At 42.5% G+C, this 23,837-nt stretch overlaps 1 protein-coding gene across 5 annotated transcripts in view; it reads left to right on the top strand.

Moving 5' to 3' along the window:
- Positions 1-4,838: 4,838 nt before the first annotated feature.
- UBAC2 (UBA domain containing 2) overlaps positions 4,839-23,837 on the top strand; it is a 579,805-nt gene continuing 560,806 nt past the window's right edge. Inside the window, exon 1 of one of the 5 annotated variants that reach the window (XM_033949111.1) lies at positions 4,839-5,123. In XM_033949111.1, coding sequence (XP_033805002.1) covers positions 5,093-5,123 — 31 coding nt within the window. In that variant the 5' untranslated portion in view covers positions 4,839-5,092. The remainder of the gene's footprint in view (positions 5,124-23,837) is intronic. The other 4 variants (XM_033949114.1, XM_033949110.1, XM_033949112.1 and 1 more) reach the window with 4 other exon arrangements.

Raw genomic sequence — 23,837 nt, 5'->3', positions numbered from 1 at the left:
CTCCACCCCCATATCCAACATTTCTCTCTCTTGCTCCTTTCCTCTCTTGTGCAGCACTTTTCCTTCCCAAGCCAGTTCTAATATTCCTCACTCTCCCTAGCCCATGTAGTATCACATCTGTGCATGCTCAGAGGCCTTCCAGATGCTGCCCTGAGCTCAGGGCCTTCCAAAACCCTAATAAACTACCGGGTTTTGAAAATCCATCTGGGCAGTCCTCTAAAAAGAGAACACATCTGGGTTTTCCCGGATGTCTGGTAACCCTACTTCCTTTTCCAGTGACCGGTCACAGAGAGAGAAAGAAATCACGTGCCTCCCTGTGTCGCTGTTCACAGTTACAGTCTGGCTTTGGCCGACCATTTTTCAGTTCGCATTCTGTAAGATCATTAATGATGTCTTGCTCCTGATGAAGCTTACATTTTTGAATGAAATGGAGAAGCTCCACAGAGCAATCAGTTGGCAACTTTATAATATCTGCGTGGCACAGTGGACTGTTTGAACTGCTGGATTAATTATACTGTTCAGTTAAGTGGTCTTATAGTGTTTGGGTGGACATAATTAGTTTGCCCATGATGATTTTTTTTCTCCTCTTTGTTATATGGGATTCTAAATGAGGTATATTGATTGAACACTGATAAAAGAAAAAATATACATATAAAATAATTAATATAGTACAAAGGGTGTTTTCAATAAAAGAATGAGGGAGATTTTTCTGACCAATGATTGTTCAAAACTTGTGAACAGTACTTGAATGCTGTTTGGCTTCGTAGTTCTGTTTAACTGAGTCCTTGAGGTCTTTTCCTCCACCCAAGATTCTTCTTACCCCCTAATTGTTCAGTATATTTGTGATATTAGAGCTCACAGCCTTAGCATTATTTATTTTTGTTTCTTTGGATTTTTTCACATGATTTTTGGGTGGTAACCCTACTTCCCCTACACCCTATACAGCATTTCTCTCTCACACCCTACCCCACCTCCAGTAATCAACCATCTCTCTTACTTCCCCCCATGTGCAACACCTCTTAAGGTTCTTTTTTCTTTCCCTCCATGCATTCTCTGTCAGTCTGTCCTCATCCTCCCTTCACAAATTTGTCTAACATAGGGTTGCTGACAGCAATCCTCATACACTTCAGGCGGCTAACCCAAAAGTGTCTCAACTGCTTCCACTGACAACTTGCTGTTTTTGGGTGGTACATGACAGAGGCAAAACTTCCACATTAGTTGTGTGAGCATGTGAGGATCACTGCTGCTGACAGCAACCCTGATTTATAGTTCCTTAAACCAATTAGCTCTTAAGAAATTGTCTGAGAAATCCTTAGAAGGTAACCTACCAATTACAACATTGGAAAATAATAATAAAATAAAATTTAAACATTACCTAACGTATAACTAGCAATCTTAGGGGAAGTTAAGAGAACATATTCCAACTCCCATAGCAACTTAAGAAAGAAATCACCAATATTAAGATGCAGGCAGCACGATAGGGGCTATCCAGTCTTTTGCACTTAGTGTCACATGTTTGATTATCTCCCAGTTGGTGAGAGGTCTTATGTGTTGCTAGGTTTAAAGAGCTCCCAGCACGCAGGGAATGGGTCCAAACTCTTGAAGCTAGAGTAGCAGACTTGGAGGAGCTAAGGGAGATAGAGAGTTACATAGAGGAGACCTAGAGGGACATTGTAGAAAAGTTCCACCTCCAGTCTAGCAGCCTTTGTGCTGCCTTGGGGAAGGGAGGTCTTTTTAGGGTTACTAGATTTTCCAGAATTAAAATCCAGAACCATGGACCAGCCTCTAGGCTCGCCCCATTCTGCGCCCCCCAGCCCTGCCCCCAACCACATACCCCTCAACCTGTTCACTTGTTGGGAGGGCATCTGCGCATGCACTGGTGTGACGTGATGACATCACATGCATGCACGTGACATCATCGCGTTGCATCTGCTCATGCGCAGATACCATCCCAATGTTGTTGGAAGCTTTTCAAAACCTGGACAAAGTGCCAGGTTTTGAAAAGCTGTCTGAACATGCAGAGCAGGATTAATTCTTTGAGGGCCCATAGGCACACAAATACACTGGGCCCCCTGCACCACCTCTACCCCACCCCCATTTATTTACCTGTGTTCTTATTTGTTTTTATGCTTTTTATTAAATGATTTTATATATATATATATATCTCCCCTTTTCCTCATCTTCTTGTCAATCTTTTCCTTCCATCCACTGTCTGACCCTTCCAGAAACTCTGCCCCCCCCCTTTGTTCTAGTATCCATCATCTTCCTTCTGTTCCCCTCTTGGTCTGGCATCTCTCTCCTTCCATCCCCCCTGTGGTTTTTAGCATCTCTCTCTTCTCATTTCCTCCACTCAGATCTGATATCTCTGTCTCCTTCCCCATTCTTTGGCATCTCTCTCTCCTTTCTTTACCCTTTCCTTTTCTTCTCTGGTCTTCCTTCTCTATTTTCTGCCTTGGTCTAAATTAAATTCTTTCTCACTATTCAGTCCTCAGTTTCCCTCTTTTCACATTGTCTACTCACAGCTTGTCACCCCTTTCCTTCAGCCCTCCACTATCTCATTAACTCTATCTTCTTGCCCCCATCCAGTATGTGGGAAAGCAGCAGCAGTGGTGAGGAGGGAAGGGCCCCTCACATCTTCACTGCTACTGCTGCTTTCCCCTATGTGCCCGACGCTGATGGCACAAGTTCCATCATCTGCCCCCTTCTCCAGTCCTCCCTTCCATCATCTCCCCACTTCCATCATCTGACCCTTCTCTCTCTCTCCCTTCTCCTTGTGGGGCTTGGTACCTCTGGTGGTTGATGAGAATGGTGTAGGATGGTGGTGGTTCTCTGGGATCCCCAGTGGTCCGAGGCCATACGCAGGGGTTCAGCAGGAGGTGGCGTACAGTCAGAGCCCAGCAACCAAGGAGTAGCTATCGGACAAAAGCCCAGGACAAACCCCAACAACCCATAGTAAGTGAGGACTCCTGCTTCCTACAGCTTTCCTAATGCAGGAGAAAATGCAAAACATATTAATACATCACCCACCACCAAACTTTAACTGTCTACCTCAACACACAAAATAACACACTGCCAACACCTACCAGGCCTTTACACACACCCCTCACAGGCAGACAGGGAACAAAAAAGATCACTGAGCAGCTCCAGAGTCCAGAGCAATTCACCTTCTACTCCCAAAAGTTATCCAACTTTCACCCTGCAAAAGCATCTCTTATCTTACCGGCTCCCTGTCTCTGCCATCAGCTTTCTCCTGTTGGGGAAGAGCTGTTGGCAATTCTTTTTTGAAGGCTCCAGTGGCTGCAGACACCCTCTCATCCCGAGACCCCTCCCATGGATACTTCACTGATTAAATTCCAGTTCTCTTATTATGTTCAGTCCTGTCATCTCACAAGTAAAATTACTTCTCTCACTCCCTTTATTTTTCTTTCTTTCTTCCTTTCTCCCCCCCCCCCCCCTTTTTAAGAAAAGCAGTAACATCCCTTGCAGGCCTAAAGGAGAGGATACAAGAGAAAAATCAAGCAGCTTTTCTGTTCACTTGCTCTCAGCAAGAGCCATAACCAGCAGATGCTGCTGGCTCTGCTCCGGAACCAGCTGCACTGAGGTCAGGAAGGTTCCGCAATGACTGCGTCTCCCTCTGACGTCACTTCTTTCGAGCAGAGCCGGCAGATGCTGTCATCGTGGGACCTTCCTGACCTCAGCGCAGTTGCCAGTCCACCCCACTGGTTCCAGAGCAGAGCTGGCCGCTTTGCCGTCGATGCTAGGGGTGCCACATTGCTGTTGATGCTGGGGGGGGGGGAGGGGGGTCCAGGACTCATTGCTGTTAAAAAAAATTTGAAAAAGTTAATCCTCCGTTTGCCCTCCTTCAGTGGGCCCCCCTGACAATTTCAGGCCCTAGGCACGTGCCTACTAGGCCTACCCTTTAATCCAGCCCTGCGGACATGTCCTCTAAAAGGAGGCCATGTTTGGGGTAATTCAGATGTCTGGTAAACCCTAGGTCTTCTTAAAGGAGAGCATCCTGTAGTCAGGACCTGTTCGCCAGGGAATGTAATGTCCTCTTGCACCCAGGATGTGTCTCCAGGGGCTTCTGCCCAAGAGGGAAGGGTTAGGACAGCTGTTATAGCTTAGCAGGGTTTAAAAAAGGCTTGAATAATTTTCTAAAAGAGAAGTCCATAGGCCTTTATTGAGATGGCTTGGGGAAATCCACTGCTTATTCTTAGGATAGGGATCATAAAATCTGTTTTACTACTTGGGATCTAGCTTCTACTTGGGACCTGGGTTGGCCACTGTTGGAAACAGGATACTGGGCTTGATGGACCTTTGTCCCAGTATGACAGTTCTTATGTTTTTATGAAAGAAGGGAGATGTGGGACAGAGCTCAGCTTTCTCCCAAGGATATTCAGAGCTGCTGGGTGGGTCTGAGTCTCAATTACACACTTGGTATGCATATAATTTGTATGCCCTTTGTGTTGAGCATCCCAGGGTAAAAACATTGTTTTGCACTTGTTTGCAGAGTTCTGCGCATCGACCTCTGAGCCTGGTGATGGAATGTTTTAGTTGTAGCAAAGTACTACACCCATGGGTCGGGCCAGGGACTGGATACACACATGCCAGAATCCTGAAAAGTTATGATTTGGGTTTGGCAGCTATGTCAAAGCTATGACTGCCCTGGATGAGCAAATGGAATATAACGAGTAATGGAATATATAAGGGAACTAACACACAGAGCGAATTGAAGATTCACAGAATTTTAGTTCCTGTAGCCCTAAAGTAACTGGAAGAATGTGGTTAGGATTTAAAAAAACCCAACAACAACCCAAAACGAAAGTGCTTCGTGTTTCCCGGCTGCGTAGTCTTATTGCAGAACCAGTCTGAATAAACTGAAGTGTCACAGTACCCAAAAGAACCACAGCGGGGAGCCGAATGCTCTCTTCGGTTTTCTAGACGCGGGAGTATCAAGTTTGACCCATCCTACTTTCCGTACGCAGTAGCTCCGAGTTTGACTCGTGGGTAGGACGAATGGTGTATTTTTGATCTAAAGTCCCGCAGCACAAATATTTGAGCTGGAGGAGGAAGGAGAGCCAGTTTCGGGAGCATGTTTACCAGCACTGGCTCCAGCGGGCTCTGTAGGTAACCAACACTGAGGCAGAGATCCTCTTCCTCTGTGTACCTCCCCCCTAGGAATTGAAGCAGGTGTTCATTCTCTCTTCCTCTATTCACAGGGATTGAACTGGTCTCCTTGAGACATGTTTCCACTACTATCTGTTACTTAATACTTCCTCTCCTGAGGCAGATATCTCCTTTTTTTCTTTCTCTCTCCAGTCCTAGGACAGCATTCCTTTCTTTTCTGTTTATCCCTCCTTTTTCCTCAGGGTCTGAGGTATAATTACTTAGTAGCCAACAGTTGAAGATATCTAGTTGGCCTATCCTGTCTGCACTGTAAAGAGATAATCTCAGTTGTTAAAAAGTATTGCTGCTTCTAGGGCATCACTGTTTAATTAGGATTATATTTTTCTTTCTGATTAGGTGAGTATTCTTAACTAAATCAACATCTTGTCCTCCACCCCCTTGCCTTCTTTTTAAATTTGTAATCTACAAAACTTGTAAGATAGTTGCCTGATCTTTGGCCTTGTTGGACAGCACCCAGCCACCATTAATTAACCTGCTTGTTAAGAGTCCCAGTTGGCTTCCGGGACATTATAGTCTGCTGGACCTGTACGACTACTACAGGGTCTGTAGAACCGTTCTGTCGTTCAGCGTCATACTAAGCACCCTGCTGCTAATTTTGGGTGGACTGAAGCACAAAACTTTATCTCTGCTCCCAACCTATCCATTCTCGCACTCAAAATATCTTAGCTGGCAGGAATCCCCAAGCTCTGCTTGCTGAAGACCACCTCCAGTGACCAGAACTCCTACAAAGCTTGGCAGATGGTGGCAGTGCTCCTCAGTTCAGTCTGTGTAGCATGTAGATGCTGTTCCAGGAACATTGCTGCCGACTGTTGAGTCTTGTAAGTGGTCTTCCTCTTCTGAGTGTTGGTGGATCTCTGCCAGCTACAGCAAGGGTGCACCACTGCTGGGTCAGCTTGAGCCAAAAGTGGGTGGGCCTTTGTTCACTTGGGGCTACTCAAGGTTATGCCAGTGCTTCCAATCCTGTTTCTACCTCTGTTATAGTAGAATATGACAGCAGAAGAGGGTCCTAGGGCTGATCTAGTATGCCCTACCTCAAGCCTGGTGCATTGTCATAGACCCCATGGTTCTCCTTATGCTTTCTTGCATTCTATTAAAATGTTTGTCTTCAGTGCATCCCTCACCCCTTCTGTGAAGAAATATATATTTTTTTGTTGCTCCTTGAGTCTGTGTCCTGGAGCTTCAAATCTTAACCTTTTGTCCTAGAGCAGTGTTTTAAAACTTGGACCTGGAGTACCCCCCTGTCAGTCAGGTTTTCAGGATATCCAAAATGAATATGCATGAAAGATATTTGCATATAATGGAGGCAGTGTATGCAAATCAAGTTTATGCATATTCATTGTGGCTATCCTGAAAATCTGACTAGCAAGGGGGTATTCCAGGACTGAGTTGAGAAACACTGTCCTAGAGTGTTATTTTTTTACAAAAGGTTTATTTATATATTGTATTTATAGTCCACTTGTCACAGATTTAGGTAGGTCACAACATGAAAGCATTATTTGCATAAGAAAACAACCTCAACATCTATATATTAGATTAAAACCAAATGGACTGCCAGTGGACACGTCACTATGTATAAATCAGTGATTTTTCAATTAAGTTTTATTGTGTTTATGGATTGTTTTATTCTATGATTATTTGTAAAGCTTAGTATTAAGCTGATTTTTTTCTTTGAATGTGAACTGCTCAATACTTCAGTCTCCTTGACTGAGCAGTATATAAAATCTTGGAATAGAATAGAACCTCTGCTTTATATTAAGTTGTTTAAATACTAGCATGAGCAAAACTGCATGTAGTTCAATCATTTCTTCCATGCACTGTATTTAAGCAAAAGTTTGAACAAACAAGAAGTGTTTTATGTCACATGGTATGAATACGGCATAAATGGCCAAAGAATTTGAGGGGATGTGAATCTAATTGGAAAAATGTGGCTGCATCAGAAATGCAGCAAACCTGGGGAGAGGGAGATGAGGCAGAAAGAATGAAGCAGGTACAAAACGAATGCTAGGAAGTTCTTCTTTACCCAATGTGTGGTGGACACCTGGAATGCGCTTCCAGAGGGAGTAATAGGGCAGAGCACGGTATTGGGGTTCAAGAAAGGATTGGACAATTTCCTGCTGGAAAAGGGGATAGAGGGGTATAGATAAAGGATTACTGAACAAGTCCTGGCCTGTTGGGCCACCGCGTGAGCGGACTCCTGGGCACAATGGATCTCAGGTCTGACCCAGCGGAGGCATTGCTTATGTTCTTATGTTATGTTGTAATTTTGAGGTATTTCACTGTGTTATGTTCTCTCATCTTGCCTCTTTTAAAGGGTAGCGGTAAGGGTCATGCATTTGATACATTGTTTGATCCATGTTTAAGTCCTAACTCTTGTTTCATATTATTTTTGGTGCATACCCTGTACCATTTTGGTATCATAGTAAATGACAGCAAATAAAGACCTGGATGGTCCATCTAGTCTGCCCAACAGTCATACTATTAATTCATGACTAACTTGGCTTTCTTTGACATTTCTGAGACAGAAGTCCAACCAATACTGTCCTTAGGTTCCAACTATTTGAGTTTCTGTCAAAACCCACTCCAGCCTATCCAAACTATCTTGTCGTCTGTGAAACACAGACTGTGCCTGTTTGCCCAGTACTGGCTTTAGTTCATCACAGCCAGAGTCACCATCTAAACACCACTTGACACATCTAATACACATGCAACAATTTTTAAGTTTTTATAAAAAATTACATCCATTTTCTAATTTCTGTGTTCATCCCACGCCTTTTTGTGTGTTCAGTCATTTTTATTGAAAGTTATAGGAGAATTACAACAACCCTAATAAATAGGACAACATATCTCATGGAAACTATTAATAGACAGTATCATCAATATATAAACAGGAGGTAACAGTCATAGATCAAACTAATACAGTAACACTACTTTAACAAGATGAAGCACCATCTTTACATCAAGATATAGAGATTATATTCTACACTTTTTTGAATTTCATCACTTTTTGTCTCAACTATCTCCCTCGGGAAGGCGTGCCAAGCCTCAACCACCCTCTGTGAAAAATAATTTCCCTGATATTACTCCTAAGTGTACTACCCTCCATTCATGTCCTCTAGTTTTACCATTCAGTTTTGTTTCTACATTAATACCTCGGCTTGAAGAAAGTATCCAGCTGCAAGATATACATTACAAATTTCTCAAGTAGATGTACAGTCATCCAGCAGGAACCAAGACGATGGGCTTCCCAACAGATGGAACCTGTCTGAAATGTGGCCATCAGGAGGCATCCTATAAACACTGAATTTGGTCTGTCCACATAGTCAAACATATTTGGACATATCTTGGATGGATTTATGGACACCACAGGCAGACAATACCTCAGAACTGTCTTCTGGATAATACCGGTATGCCACTCATAGTGGAGGGCACCCATATGTCGATTCTCTTCTTAAGGAAGGCAGTTTTGATTGGAAAACGCTGCTTGTTATTCTGGATTGGGGACTCTTTCCCCCTCCCCCCTAGTCTTACCTTATGGAAAAATTGTCTGTATTAGTTATTGAATATGGAATGATTCTCAGTGGACTCTCAAGGCAGAATTGTAAAGGAAAGATTTATTAAATTGTGGACACCACATTTACAGTCTTTCCATTAGGGTACGCTCTGCCTTTTTGAGCATAATAGATCTTTAATCATATTGGCAGCTGTGACTCATGGTCTTAAGTTTGCATTGAAGTCTCTTCCTGAATATCTCTAGTCACTTGTAGGGGGAGGGACGGGAAGTGTTTATGCGGGGGGGGGGGGTTTCCTCATTTTGTATTCCAATTAAGCTTATCATTGCATGATGGACTTGACTATCCACAGATGACAGTTTGAAGCCAGATTATATAAGGTTGTTCTGTTTCTGTAATTGTTCATAAGTAATGCAATGATATTAATAGGTCTTTTTATATTCTTAGCCAGATAAGGCCTCCAAAACTGAACACCATACTCAAAGTGGGGCCTTGCTAACAATTTGTATAGGGACATCAACACCTCCTTTCTTTTGCTAGTTATGACTCTCTCTATACAGCCTAGCATCCTTCTAGCTACACTGTTTAATTGTCTTCAGATTCTCAGACACTTTCACTTCAAGGTCTCTTTCCCTCTCTGTGCATATCAACCTATCGCCTTTCTAATATTAGGCCATTCTTCTAACTTTTGCAGATCCTTTTTCATGTTTCCACCCCTCCTGGATATCCACTCTTTTACAAATCTTAGAAATCTGCAAAAAGGCAGATCTTACTTTGTAACTCGTCACTTGCGGTGCTCACAAATGTATTGAACTGAATCGTCCCCAGCACTGATCCTTGTGGCACTCCACTACTCACCTTTTTTAAGTGAATTCCATTAACCACCACCCTCTGGCATCCGTTCGTCCGTCAACCAGTTTCTAATCCAGTTCACCACTTTGGGTCCTAACTTCAGCCTATCGAGTTTATTCAAGAGGCTCCTATGCGGAATATAAGTAAATTATATCTAGCACATGTTCTTGATCCAGTTCTCTGGTTGGCCAGTCAAAGAATTAAATCAGGTTCATTTGGCATGATTTACCTTTAGTAAAATCATGTTGCCTCGGATCTTGTATTCCATTGGATTCTAGGAAATTAACTATCTTACCTTCAACAACACTTTCATTAATTTTCCAATAACCAAAGTGAGACTTACAGGTCTGTAGTTTCCCGCTTCTTCTCCTACACCACTTTTCTGAAGAGGGACTGTGTCTGCTTTCTCTAATCCTGTGGTACCTCGCCCATCTCCAAGGATTTATTGAACAAATCTTTTAAGAGGACCCGCCATAATCTCCCTCAGTATCCTAGGATTGATCCCATCTGGTTCCATGGCTTTATCTTGCTTCAATTTTTCTAGTTGTTCATAAGCATTTTCTTCCATGAACGGTATGGTATCCACCTCCATCCGGCTTTGTCACATCCTTTTGGAAGTGTGACCTCTAGATTTTTACAGAGGTGATATAAAAAATGCCAAGACTTTAATCTGAAGCAATAAACAGTTTGTATCCAAAAAAATATAGTTTATGTTTATTAAAAACTTTCTATACCGCATAACAGCCTAAAAAAGGAGCCAAGCGGTGTACAATATATAATACATATAATACACATTCATTAAGAAAGGAACTCCATTTAAAAATAGGATAGAAAAGAATAAAACAAAAGTTAAAGTTAAAAAAAAAACCCTAAAATACTAAGCAGTTAACATCTCCATAATAATAATTCTAATAAGATGTTAAGGATAATGTGGTAAATATTCAAACTGTAACTAATAATTTGGTAAAGGAATGAACAATTCTGAGTAAAAAAATAGAACAAATGGAAAATTATAACCGAAGATTGAATGTATGCCTGTTGAACTTTCCGAAGGCCTTGGGGGTTACACCTATTGAAATGTGGAAAAGGTATTTAACTAATATATTAAAGTTTTCCCCAGAACATTTTCCTCCACTTAATAGAATTTATTATTTGCCTACAAAGAAAATTGCAACCATACCAAGCGCAGAGTAATTTGTGTCTACAGACGCTCTCAATGTTACACAACTATTAGAATCTACTATCTCCGAATCTAGAGAGGGCCACACTGTTCATTTCTTTTGTTTTTGAACAAGATATAAATGCAATTATGCGATTGTACTTTCGAAATCCTCAACTAGAGCTGGCTATTCAAGGACGCTTTCCAATAGATCTGTAATAACCTATAATGGTTTCAGGAAGACTATCTAATAGAATCAAGCGGGTATTTGTTCCCCTACCTTCTGTGGATTATCCTCCCCTGTTTTTTTTAATTTTAATTTTTTTTTAAGAATTGTATTTATGTTTCAAGTTTCAAGTTTATTCATGTTTTTGATTCAACGCTTATCTAATCTAATCTAAACCTTGGTTCTAAGCGTTGTACAAAGATTTAAAAAATAACAAGGACATTACATTTAAAAAAAATTAAATATACATAATTCTTAATAAGACATACTTGGGTGACTACTTTATTAGCCATGAGAAACAATAGGAAAGAGGGGAAGAACTACAATTTTTTTTTTAAAGAAAAAAGGTACATAGATGGAAAACACATAAGAGATGGGATTGGAGAATTGCTGGCATAGATATATATCAATGTTGAAAACTGTTAAAAGCAGTGCATTAACAATTAAAGGCATCTTTAAAAAGAAAGCATGTTAAACTGCTTTTGAAATTTTGCAGGTTTAGTTCGGTTCTTAAATATAGAGGAAGAGAATTCCAAGTCGTAGGAACTGTTACGGAAAAAATAAGATTTCGTCGAGTTTCAATTATTTTCAGGGAAGGGACATTAAGGGTGAACTGTGCAGTAGATCTAAGGGCTCTAGGGGGATCATACGGAATCAAAAGTCTATCTATAAATGCCGGGGCTTTGGTTTGAATAGTCTTGAAAACGAGAAGAGCAATTTTGTATGTTATCCTATGTATGACAGGTAACCAATGAGATTTTTGTAGCAAAGGGGTGACATGATCAAATTTTTTAGCACCTGAAATTATCTTAATTGTTGTGTTTTGAATAAGTTGGAGACGTTTAATGTCTTTTAAGTATGCCCCCTTTAATAAAGAATTACAATAGTTGTTTATCGTTTCCCTCCTTATATGTACTATTGTATTAGGAATGAATGTTAGTTTGTTGGTTTTTATATTTTACATAACTTTGGAACTTATGTAAATCGCATTGGATTTGGACTATGCGAGGCAATCAAAGAAACTAAATAAACTTGAAACTTAGGAAAGAAAATATTGATGTTTCCCGATGTCACGAGAACAACGCAGGAGCGAAGAAAATTATTCCTAGCTATGAGAGTAGAGACTTTAACCCTTGGAGCAACATTCCTATTAGCATATCCATGCAAATGTTTGATTAAATATCAAGGCGTTAAATATGTCTATTATACACCAGATCAATTACGAGCTTTTTTGGACTTGAAAGGTTTGGCTACTAGGAATGTTTAAAATCGGGTAGGAAAGAGGGGGTCAATAGCTGTTAAGCCTTTCATTTATTGATATATTCCTAAATATTGTATCTCTTTAATTCATTCAGTTCTCCTCCCCCATTTGAGTTAGTGGTCTAAGGAAGATTGAATATGTGAGTAGTATTCTTTAATTTAAGTTCTTTCTGTTTTACTTGTACAAGAAGAATGTTTTTGTGGATTATGTAAAAAATTTCAATAAATATAAAAAAAATAAATAAATAAAATAAACAGTCAAATCTCAGTAAACCAGGACCTGGTTTCTAACCCAAAGTGAACTACATTTTTTGGATACAAACTGTTTATTGATTCAGATTAAAGACTTGACATTTTGTACATCACCTCTGCAGTTTTCCTTGTTTGCTGTTTGACATATTATTGCAGTTTTGTTGGATTTCTTTGCTTGTTTTTGCCTTTAGATTTTTTACACAATATTCTAGGTGAGGTTTCACCAATGGCTGATGAAGCTTTTATCAGCTCCGTTTTATTTCAGTTGATTATTCATCTCCCTATTAACCCTAGTATTTTTCCTACTCATCACACATATTGTTTGCTGATCCATTGGATTTCTCTACCCCATATGCATGACTATTTTTGCATTGACTAACTGTCATGCTTTCTTAGGTACTATTTTAAAATTTTATTTTTATTGATGATATGAAGGAAATACAATATTATAACCGCTGTTAAACAGAAACACCTTTTGAAATACAGTGGAACCTTGGTTTGCGAGCATAATTCGTTCCAGAAGCATCCTCGTAAACCAAAGTGCTCAGATATCAAAGCGAGTTTTCCCATAGGAAATAAGGGAAACTCGCTTGATTGGTTCCCCCCCCAGGCCACCGGCGCTGCTTGCTTCCACCTCCGAGGCAATTGGCGTGCTTCCACCCCACCCCTGAGAACCGTCATCGCCCCCCCCTTGCCCGTGAGTGCCGGAGCCTGAAGATCCTGCCTCTTGCTGCTGGGCTTGGCCTTGAGCATCTGCGCATGCTCAAGGCCTTCTGGTTCTTGCTCTCCTTGAATTTCAGAGAGAGCGGGAGCCAGAAAGCCTTAAGCATGCACAGATGCTCAAGGCCCAGCCCATACAAGAGGCAGGCTCTTCAGGCACCAGCACGTCCTATGGGTTGGTGCAGTGTGCCAGTGCCAGATCTGGGTAAAGGTTTGGGCAGGCGATGTTGGTTCTCAGGGGGGAGGGGCTGGCAAATCGAGTCAATGCTCATTTTTCGAGGCACGATTTGCTTGAGTGTTTTGCTCGTCTTGCTAAACATTTGCAAACCGCGTTACTCACAAACCGAGTTTTGACTGTACAGTATATACAATTTGGTATCTTTCAGTTATTATAAACCTTGAACTATTTAATCAAGATACCTGTCATATCTTTTTTTTGTTTTTGTTTTTTTTTACTGTTTTTTCATTCTCCATGCATTCATAATGTCATTCACTGTCTCACAAATAATATAGTTTTCTATCTTCATTCCCTTTACCCATCTTATCCAACTTAAGCTGCTTTTTTGTTTTTTTTCCCTTTCAGTCTCAGTTTCTAAATGATTGCATAAATACAATATCCATTCAGGTTTGGCATTTATTTTAAAAGTTTGTAGTTCATAAATTTCTATTTCATGCATCAGCTGTTTACAACATTGAAACTGTGGCTCTTTTTTACTGCTCTAAAATTGGAGGATTATGTAGTTAACCTTCAGTGTCACTATGACCATGTGATCCCTTTCCTCAAATTGTGTCATTGACTTTTCTTCTGTTTCTGCATACAGTTCAAGCTTCTGTTGCTCACCTATAAATCCATTCCCTCTGCAACTCCTTATTTATCTCTTCCTGCTGCTCCTTCTGACTCCCTTCATCTGGAAAGCTGCTCTTATGCCCTTTTGCTCCATTGGTAATTCCCATCTCTACTGTTTCAACTTTACTGCACTATTTTGTCAGGAATAGAGTTTGTCAGTATGTCAGTATGTCCCTATTGGCCATTTTAAAATCTCAACTAAAAGCTCATATTTTTGAGGTTGCTTTTACATCTTGACCACTTATCTTTATACGTTCTAAAATCTCTTGATTTGTCATTTATGTTTGCCTGGACTGGATTGGTTAGCATGAACTATCTCTTATATGCGCTCTCTATACACTTAATAGTACTTTAGAAATAAGTAGTAGTACTAGTAGTAGTAACCAGCAAGATGACTATGTTTATGAATTTCTTTTTGGTCTTTTGTATTATCTGTTTTTAGTGTGAAATTATTCATGAACCTGTGGGTAGATCTATTCCTGCAAGGCTTCTTGTAAAGAGCCTCATTAGCATTATTTTGCTCTGTGTCCCATCTCTTTGGGTTGTCCTCCAATTCCTCAGTTGTCTCTCTACAAATTAGATGGTAGGAGTCTGTCTTTTCTGCTCATGTTTATTTTCCATTAAATTTGGTTGGTTTTTTTGCTTACTGTTTGTAAGGATTTTTTGTGCTGCAGAGAATCCCAATTTTGGGACACCTCAAGGAGCAGACTGCCTTGCAGTGCACTCACTTGGACAGTGCACTAACAGTTTGGGAGCTCAGGGGCTCCTTGGCAGTTTTTCCAGAATTGGGGCAAACTGATTTCCTTCCCCCTCACTGCACGCGCGAAGTTCTGGTGAGGGCTGAGGTCTCTTGCTGGTCGTTGGACCTGAGAGGCAGTATGAAGAGACAGTCTGGATTCCATGCTTGTTTGAGGCAGAAGTTTGCCCTATAAGCTGTCTGCAGCTTCACTACAAGCAGCCCCAACACACAACATTCTACAGTGAGTAACAAGTTGACAGCCTTTAAAACAAAATTAGAGGGGTCTTTAAAAGTGGAATTTTTTGGGTTCTGGAGTTACAGTCAGGGTTCCCCATCTCTCAAATCCCAAAATTGCTAGTTTTTAAACCCCAGTATAGCTCCCAGAGGTGGCAGCCATCTTAGATTTCCCGATTTGAAAACAAAAACCTCTATCTACCTCAAAACACCTTGATTTTAATCAAAAACAGGTGTGATAATAATAACAACAATTTATATACCGCAGGACTGTGAAGTTCTATGTGATTTACAATGATTAAAGATGTTACAGATTGAGTGGAATAAACAAAGTACAGACTTTGTGATTAACAGTTCTAGAGATCGTTTGTTGAGGACTAAGATTGCATAGGTTGGTTTCCTAAGTATTTCAGGAATAGGTGTTTCCTGAATTCCCTATAAGTAGTAGGCACGAGTAATTGTTCTAGATCTTTACCCCATAGTGCTGCTTGATGTGAGAAAAGATGTGATGGACTCCTCAGGCCAAGATACCTTGGATTCATGCCAGCTTTGTGCTGGATGGCCATCTGAGGATCAACTGTGTTTCATATGCTGTGCAGTACATTGGGGGGGGGGGATCAGAAGCCGCTGGCTTAGCCTCCTCTAGTTCTTCGGGGGAGTGTTAATAATGGGTGTGGGAACCAGGGAAAAGGTCCAGGTTTGAGCTGGGGAGCAGTGAAGTGCATCCCTGGAGAAGCCCAGCCTTGCTGCTGCCGCAAAAACCCAGAAAGGAGCTCGAGAGCATCCATAGAGACTGTCTAGATGTCTTGAACAGGGGCTTACCCCCTTAATTCATCAGTATAATGTTTGAAACATATATTATTTAAGAAGGGCCGCATGGAACCCTTGGGGATCATGGCCATGCTGGCACTGAGGGTTCCCATCTCCCTCCCCTGGTAAGAGCACAATTCCCAGGCAACAGTGCCATGTGCAAAATGGGGAGGCCCAGTCTGAGGAGGACAGGGACGATGAGGGCTCTATATCAGTGCCTTTACTTTCTGGGTCTTCAGTAGGAGGAGATGCTGCTTCATCTCTAGGGAGGCCGGATCTGGATCTGGTAGAGGCCCTTGATCTCAGAGAAGACCTGACTGTGCACAGTAAGCCAGTGTATCTCAAACTGTGTGCCTCCTGAGATTTCAGGTGTGCTGCAGTACACTGGGAAGGACGAGAGGTGCCAGCTGACTGTCTACAGGACGTACCTCTCATGGCGAGAGGCACATCCAGTAGGCAATCAGTGGGTGCCAGTACCTATCATAGAAACATAGAAGATAACGGCAGATAAGGGCCATAGCCCATCAGGTCTGCCCACTCTACTGACCCACCCTCAAGTCTACTATCCTAGGGATCCCACTCCTGGTGACAGGTTCCCTTGGCTTAACCCTCTAAGGGATCCCACATGGGCATCCCATTTGCTCTTAAATTCTTGCACGCTGTTTGCCTCGATCACCTGCACCGGGAGCTCGTTCCAAGGATCAACCACTCTCTCGGTGAAGAAATATTTCCTGGTGTCGCCATGAAATTTCCCGCCCCTGAGTTTGAGCGGATGCCCTCTTGTGGCTGAGGGTCCTTTGAGAAAGAGAATCTCTTCTTCCATCTCGATACGGCCGGTAATATACTTAAACGTCTCGATCATGTCTCCTCTCTCCCTACGTTCCTCAAGTGAGTACAGCCGCAAATTTTTCAGCCTTTCCTCGTACGATAGATCCTTGAGCCCCGAGACCATCCTGGTGGCCATCCGTTGCACCGACTCTACTCTCAGCACATCTTTTCGGTAGTGTGGCCTCCAGAATTACACACAGTATTCCAAATGAGGTCTCACCATGGTTCTGTATAATGGCATTATGACTTCAGGCTTCCGGCTGACGAAACTCCTGTGGATGCAACCTAACAACTGTCTTGCCTTAGATGAAGCCTTCTCCACATGATCAGCAGTTTTCATGTCTGCGCTGATGATCACTCCCAAGTCTCGTTCTGTTGAAGTTCTAGCTAAGGTCTCACCATTCAAGGTGTAAGTTCTGCATGGATTTCTGCTGCCGAGGTGCATGATCTTGCATTTCTTAGCGTTGAAGCCCAGCTGCCAGGTCAAGGACCAAAGCTCCAACAAATGTAGGTCCTGTGTCATACTATCGGGTGAATTGCCGTCTCTCACTATATTGCATAGTTTGGCGTCGTCAGCGAATAATGTTATCTTACCTTGAGCCCCTGAGTTAGGTCCCCTATGAATATGTTGAAAAGGAGCGGGCCCAAGACTGAGCCCTGCGGTACTCCACTGGTCACCTCTGATGTTTTAGAGAGGGTACCGTTTACTACCACCCTCTGAAGTCTGCCACTCAGCCAGTCATTGACCCATGTAGTTAGTGTTTCTCCCAGCCCCATTGATTTCATCTTGCTCAACAGCCTGCGATGCGGGACACTATCAAAAGCTTTGCTGAAGTCTAGGTATACGACGTCCAAGGATTCTCCCAAGTCTAGCTGTTTTGTTATCCAGTCAAAGAAGCTGATGAGATTGGATTGGCAGGACCTACCCTTGGTGAATCCGTGTTGACTGGGATCCCGTAGATTCTCCTCATTCAAGATTGCGTCTAATTTACGTTTGATTAGTGTTTCCATGAGTTTGCATATCCTTCTCTTTGGCCCTTTTCTCTTCTGGTACCCCCCCACTGGCATCTCAGAGCCTGTCTGGAGGGCATTCAACACGGGGACATCGACATGATGATGTCACGTATGCACATGATGTCATCACGGAGCTATCCACGCACTTCCAGGTGCCTCAAGCCACAGCCACTACCTTTAGTGTGCCATGGCTCGAGAAAGTTTGCAGGACACTGGTTTAAGCCCTCAGATTGGAAGCCAAGATGGTGTTTCAGTGGGCAGAGTCCCATCTCTTGGCAGCATGTTGCAGGAGTGGCAATGTGCAAGCAGATTTCCTCAACCGGAAGACTCTGGATTCTGGGGACTAGTCACTGTTTCAGGAAGCCTTCACCTGCATTGTGAGTTGGTGGAGGCGCCCATTATTCTAGGATATTTTAACATCTATTTTGATGAACTTAAAAATTCTCATACATCTGAACTACTAACGTTCATATCTGACATCAACCTTCCCCGGCTTATTCATAATCCCACCCATAAAGCTGGTCACACCAGATTATTGTTCCTTCCTCCTCAATCTGGTCATTCACCAACATACTCTCCCATTTCATACCTTTTATGGACCATTCTTTGATCTCTCTCGACCTCCAAAATCAACCTAAAAAAATTCTCGATCAAACCTTACACACGTGGAGGGCAGAGCCTGACAAACACAACGAGCAGACGCATGGAGTAGGAGCTCCTCTGGAACTTATACTAAATCTACAGATTATTCCTTTGCTGATTTTACACAGCAACCCGTGTTCCGGATCATTTCTTTATCATCAATGACTCCACCAAAGCCGAACAAGGTGAATCAGAATCCTGCACCATAGCTTAGCGGGAAATGGCCTAAACCAGAACCCAGCACACCTGAGAAAATGGCGGCCGGATCCACAGATTCTCAACTCGATCTTCTCATATCTGAGGTGAGATAATTTAAATCGATTATGACTGCACAAGTGGCTGAAACAAAATTAGTAAGGGAGGAACTAGAGGCCATTAATGCACAATTTCTGGATGCGAGACATCATTTAGATGCTCTTGAAGAACAGGCTGCATTGACGAACTTAAAGCTACCCATGATTGATCAGCACGAAAAAAGCATAGGGAGGTCGAAGATCTTTCGAATAGGAGCTGTCGCAATAACATTTGGCTCATAGGTGTACCAGAGTCTGCGGAAGGCACTAAAACCATTGCCTTCCTTCTCGACACTCTGCCCAAGCTTCTTGGCCTAACTTTTAAAGAACCACTTGAGATCGAACGTGCGCATTGTGACAGGGACCCTGCCAACCCCGAGCCTGAACCTCCAGAATATGAGTCTTGTCCTACCAGCAGCTTAGAAAAGGAAGGTTTAGAACCCCTGAGAGAAAGACAGAATCTATTTAGAAGTGCTAGATGGAAAACTGCCCCTTTAAAGACTGCAAAAGCTGAGTCCCAGTTTAAGTGTACAGGTCCCTTTAAATCTTCTCCTGTCCCAGCCAGAGGGAGGGGGAGGGGCCCTGGAGCAGGGAATTTTAGGAAGCAGCCCTGCTTGCTAGGGGGGGAAGCAGCACCTAGCCAAAGAGGAAGGAACCAGCCCAAGAAGCCAAACATGGAATTCCTAAGAAAATTGTTTGAGAGAAAACAGGAGCCGGTAGAAGTTTCTAATATTGACATGCAGGACTTGGATTAAGAGAAGGCTGTCTGTCTGGCAGCCGGCTTTTGAACTGCCGGATAATGCTGAGGAAAGCATGGACTTTTGAACAGTGTCACAAGATGGAGGACTGTGAGTTAACGTTTGTTTGTTTTTTAGTGAAAGGACTGAGGCTGATATGATTTTCCTTGTTGCTTTACTGTATGAAATTAAAGCTAATTAACTGATAAGGATAAAGCCCAGGGAAGGAACATTTGTGCTCCCTGTGAACATTTTGCTAAACATTTTTTTTTTCTCTGAAGAAAACTTTGCTCAATCTATCGGATTCACTTGTATGTCATCAGCATAGGCAAAGCAACTACTTCATCCCCTCAATCCCAATAACAAAGCTGATATCTTAGAAATCAACCTTAAACTGATTAAAGTTAAGCAAAACATGGTATCACTAAACATCAATAAATCAAAATGTGTACTGTTTCCCGCCTCAGCTACTGATTCTCTAGTAGATTCCATCCAGATAGACTCCATCCCAGTTCAATCAGATTCCAAGGTGAAAATACTAGGAGTCGTTTTGGACCAAAATCTTTCTTATCACCAACAAATCAGCTCAGTAGTTAGCAAATGCTTCTATAAACTAAAACTTATTTGATCTCTTTCTTCATTGCTGGATCCTACCTCCCTAAATATTCTCATCCACTCCCTATCTCAAACATTGATTACTGTAATACACTTTACCAAGGTATAAACCAAAAAGATTTGCAGACTACAAATTCTACAAAATACTGCCATTAAATTAATCTATCACGCTAAAAAATTTGATCATATCATCCCTCTTCTACTCGACACACACTGGCTCCCTATCCCCATCGCATCACATTTAAAATTCTGTTACTCACCTATAAAATCAAACATCATATCCCTGCCTTTATTGATAAATATTTAATCCCTTACACCTCTAGTCGTACACTTAGTTCAAACTATCAAGATCTTCTTGTTATTCCCTCCATTCGAGAAATCTTCTACAATACAACCCGTAATTCCATCTTCTCAGTCATGGTGTCCTCTCTTTGGAACACCCTGCCTCTGCATGTAAAACAAGAGTCCTCTCTCCCTATATTTAAGACCAAACTCAAAACGTTTCTCTTCATGATGCCTATGATATTTAAATCTAGGATACCGTTTGCTCTCCCTGGAACAATTCTCCCTGCAGATTTTTAAATCCAAACGCCTCCTTAGAGGCGAACCAACCCTCCTTGTTCTACCCTTCCTCTCCTTGTATTTATATTTTTTTTATCTCGATGTATTTTTTGAAACTTTGAACCTTCCCCGTGATGTTAGTCACAAGTTATGTAATCCCCCCTTCACTACATTCGGTGATGGGTTTTTCTTTCCCCCCTTTTTATTTTCTAACATTTGCTTTTAAAATTTATTTTATAAATTGTAAACCGCCTAGATATTATTTTGTAATAGATGGTATATCAAGAGATTAATAAACTTGGAAGAGCACTGTAGCTACACAATCTAGATGTGGCCAGGTTTTTGAAGGGTGCTTTGTGCCTATATCCTCCAGTATGACAGTCTTTAAGGTGTGGAGTCTTAATCTGGTCCTATGGGCGCTTGCTAGAGCACACTATGAACCTCTAGAGCAGGGCTGCCCAAGTCTGGTCCTTGAGATCTACTGGCAGGCCAGGTTTTCTGGATATCCGTAATGAACATGAATGAGAGAGATTTGCATACCAAGAAGGCAGTGCGGGCAAATCTCTCTCATGCATATTCATTGTGGATATCCAGAAAACCTGGCCTGCCAGTAGATCTCAAGGACTGGATTTGGGCAGCCCTGCTCTAGAGCAAGCTTCACTCATAGATCTTGCAGTCAAAATGGAGTTTTTGGTGGTGATCACTTCAGTTCAACTGCTGTCGGAAATGCAGGCATTGTCATGCAGAGATCCCTTCCTCAGAATTTCGGAGTAAGGCATAGTACTGCATACAGTACCATCTTTTCATATCAATCAGGAAGTGCAGTTGTCTGCCTTCATGTCCTCGGGATTGAGGAAGAGTGATAAAGTGCTGAAATTAATGAATGTGCACAGAGTGTTACTGCAGTATCTGGAGGTTATGAACACATTTTGATGCTTGAATAATCTCTGTACTCTTGGGTACTGCTTGTAAAAGCCAACCAGCCATGAAACTGATCATTTCAAGATGGATCTGTATGGTCATTTCTTCAGCCAGTGTTGAAAGTGGAAAGCAACTGTCTATATGGCTTCCTCATGGGTGGAATCTTCAGTGGTGTCACTGGAAGAAATCTGTAGAGGCGGTCACATGGTCGTATTTCCATACATTCACGAAGTTTTACAGGGTGGATGTAGTGGCCAAAAAAGACTCCACATTTATCATCTGTTCTGTCAGCAGACTTATCTGTCCTGCCCTAAACTCAGGGGACTGCTTTAATACGTTCCACAGGTTCATGAATAATGTGTCTGTTGTACTAGAAGGAAAGAATAGATTCTTACCTCGGTAATCTTCTTTCAAGTAAACCAGTGTCTTGCAAACATTTATAGCTCCAGCACACTAAATGGAGCAAATGTTTTTCATGGCACATTATAATTGAAATTACACTTGTAAATGTACATTTACACATAAGTGACAGTTTCCTCCTTCTAAGCAACAGGGATGTGTACAGAGAGTACCGTATTTTCACGCATATAACACGCGCGTTATACACGATTTTACAAACCGAGTATAACCATGCGCGTTATATTCGTGAGCGCGTTGTACACATTTTTTTTTACATAGTTCCCCCCCCCGACGTCCAATTCACCCCGCAGGACTGCTCGCACTCCCACCCCGAAGGACCACTCGCATCCGCACCCGCACCCCCACCCCAAAGGACTGCTCGCACCCCCACAGCCTCCTCAACCCCCCCCATCATGGAGAAGCTGCCTACCGTTGTCCTGCTGCTTCCTCTGCCGGCAGTCCCGCCCCTTCTCTGAGCCCTGCGTCTGCGCTGCTTCCTCTTCTGGCGGTCCCGCCCTTTCTTTGACGTCATTATCCCAGGACAAGCAGGCAGCTATTCTCACATGTGGGTGATGTCATTCATGGAGCCTGGATGCGGACAGCCTCGCAAGCAGACTTGCTTGAAAGAAACTCAGAAGTTTTGAGTCTGCCGCACCGTGCATGCGCGAGTGCCTTCCTGCCCAGCGCAGGGTGCGTCTCTTGAGTTCTCAGTTTTCTGCGGAGCCGAGAAGTCCGTCTTTGATGCGCTGCGCTGAACTTAGTTCGCTTCGTGCCTTCTCTCACCGTGGCTCGTGTTTTATTTCTTTATTACTGTGTCACTGTTTCTTTTATTTCATTTTTGAAAAAAAAAAGTAGAATTCTTCATTGTTTTTTTGGTCGAGTGATGGTGGGCCTTGCCGCATGCCTTCAGCCTGCGGGCTTTGATTTTGTGGCGGCTATTTTTCCTTCTATGTCCCAGCTGATCACGGGCTTTAAGAAGTGTAACCAGTGCCAGCATGCGATCTCCCTCACTGACCCACACCGCTGGTGCCTTATGTGTTTGGGGCCTGACCATTGCCCGGAGTTGTGCGTTCGCTGTGTTACCCTTCAACCTCGAGCCCTTAAACGTCGTCGAGTGCAAGTGGAGAAGATTTTCACTATGGAAACCCCCACTCCGACCTCGACCTCCGATTCAGTCAAGCCTGCCACGGGGTATCCTCCTGCTTCCACGACCTCGACTTTCATCAGACCTTCCTTGTTTGGAATGTCCTCGACCTCGACTATATCTGCCAAGTCTTCTCCTGAGCTTCCCTCAGGTCAGATACCTCAGCAGACACTTCCAGCGGTGGTTCTCAAACTGCCCAAGAAGCATTCCTCCAAGCTGAAGCATCCTTCCTCTTCACCCTCGGCCTTTAGCCTCAGCAAGTGGTCCAGTTTCAGCAAATAGAATGTTAGGAATTATCAGGAAAGCAATGGAAAACAAAGATGAAAATGTTATAATGCCCTTGTATCGCTCTATGGTAAGGGTGCCCACACTTTTTTGACAGAGCTACTTTTAAAATGACCAAGTCAAAATGATCTACCAACAATAAAATTAAATAAAAACACAACGCACACTGTACACATAGAATTGTTAATTATCATTCCTAGTCCGGGGTTTTTTCAAAGAGGTGAAAGCAGATGACTCTATGCACTGTCACCTCAGTAACAACCATACAAAAATAGACAAATACCCACCCCCCTCCCTTTTTATTAAACCACAATAGCAGTTTTTAGCGCAGGGAGCTGCGCTGAATGCCCAGTGCTGCTCTCGACGCTCATAGGCTCCATGCGCTAAAAACCACTATTGCGGTTTAGTAAAAGGGGACCATATTACATTACATTACATTACATTAGGGATTTCTATTCCGCCTGTGCCTTGCGGTTCTAGGCGGATTACAATATAGAAGATATCTGGGCATTTCCAGTAGAATTACATTTCAGGAGAAGAGTAAATTACAGGTAACAGTAAAGAATTACAATACATTCAATATCACAGAAGATGTTACATAGC

This window comes from Geotrypetes seraphini, chromosome 6, assembly GCF_902459505.1.
Source record: "Geotrypetes seraphini chromosome 6, aGeoSer1.1, whole genome shotgun sequence".
NCBI lineage: Eukaryota > Metazoa > Chordata > Amphibia > Gymnophiona > Dermophiidae > Geotrypetes > Geotrypetes seraphini.
This window is presented reverse-complemented; position numbering and strand designations above follow the sequence as displayed.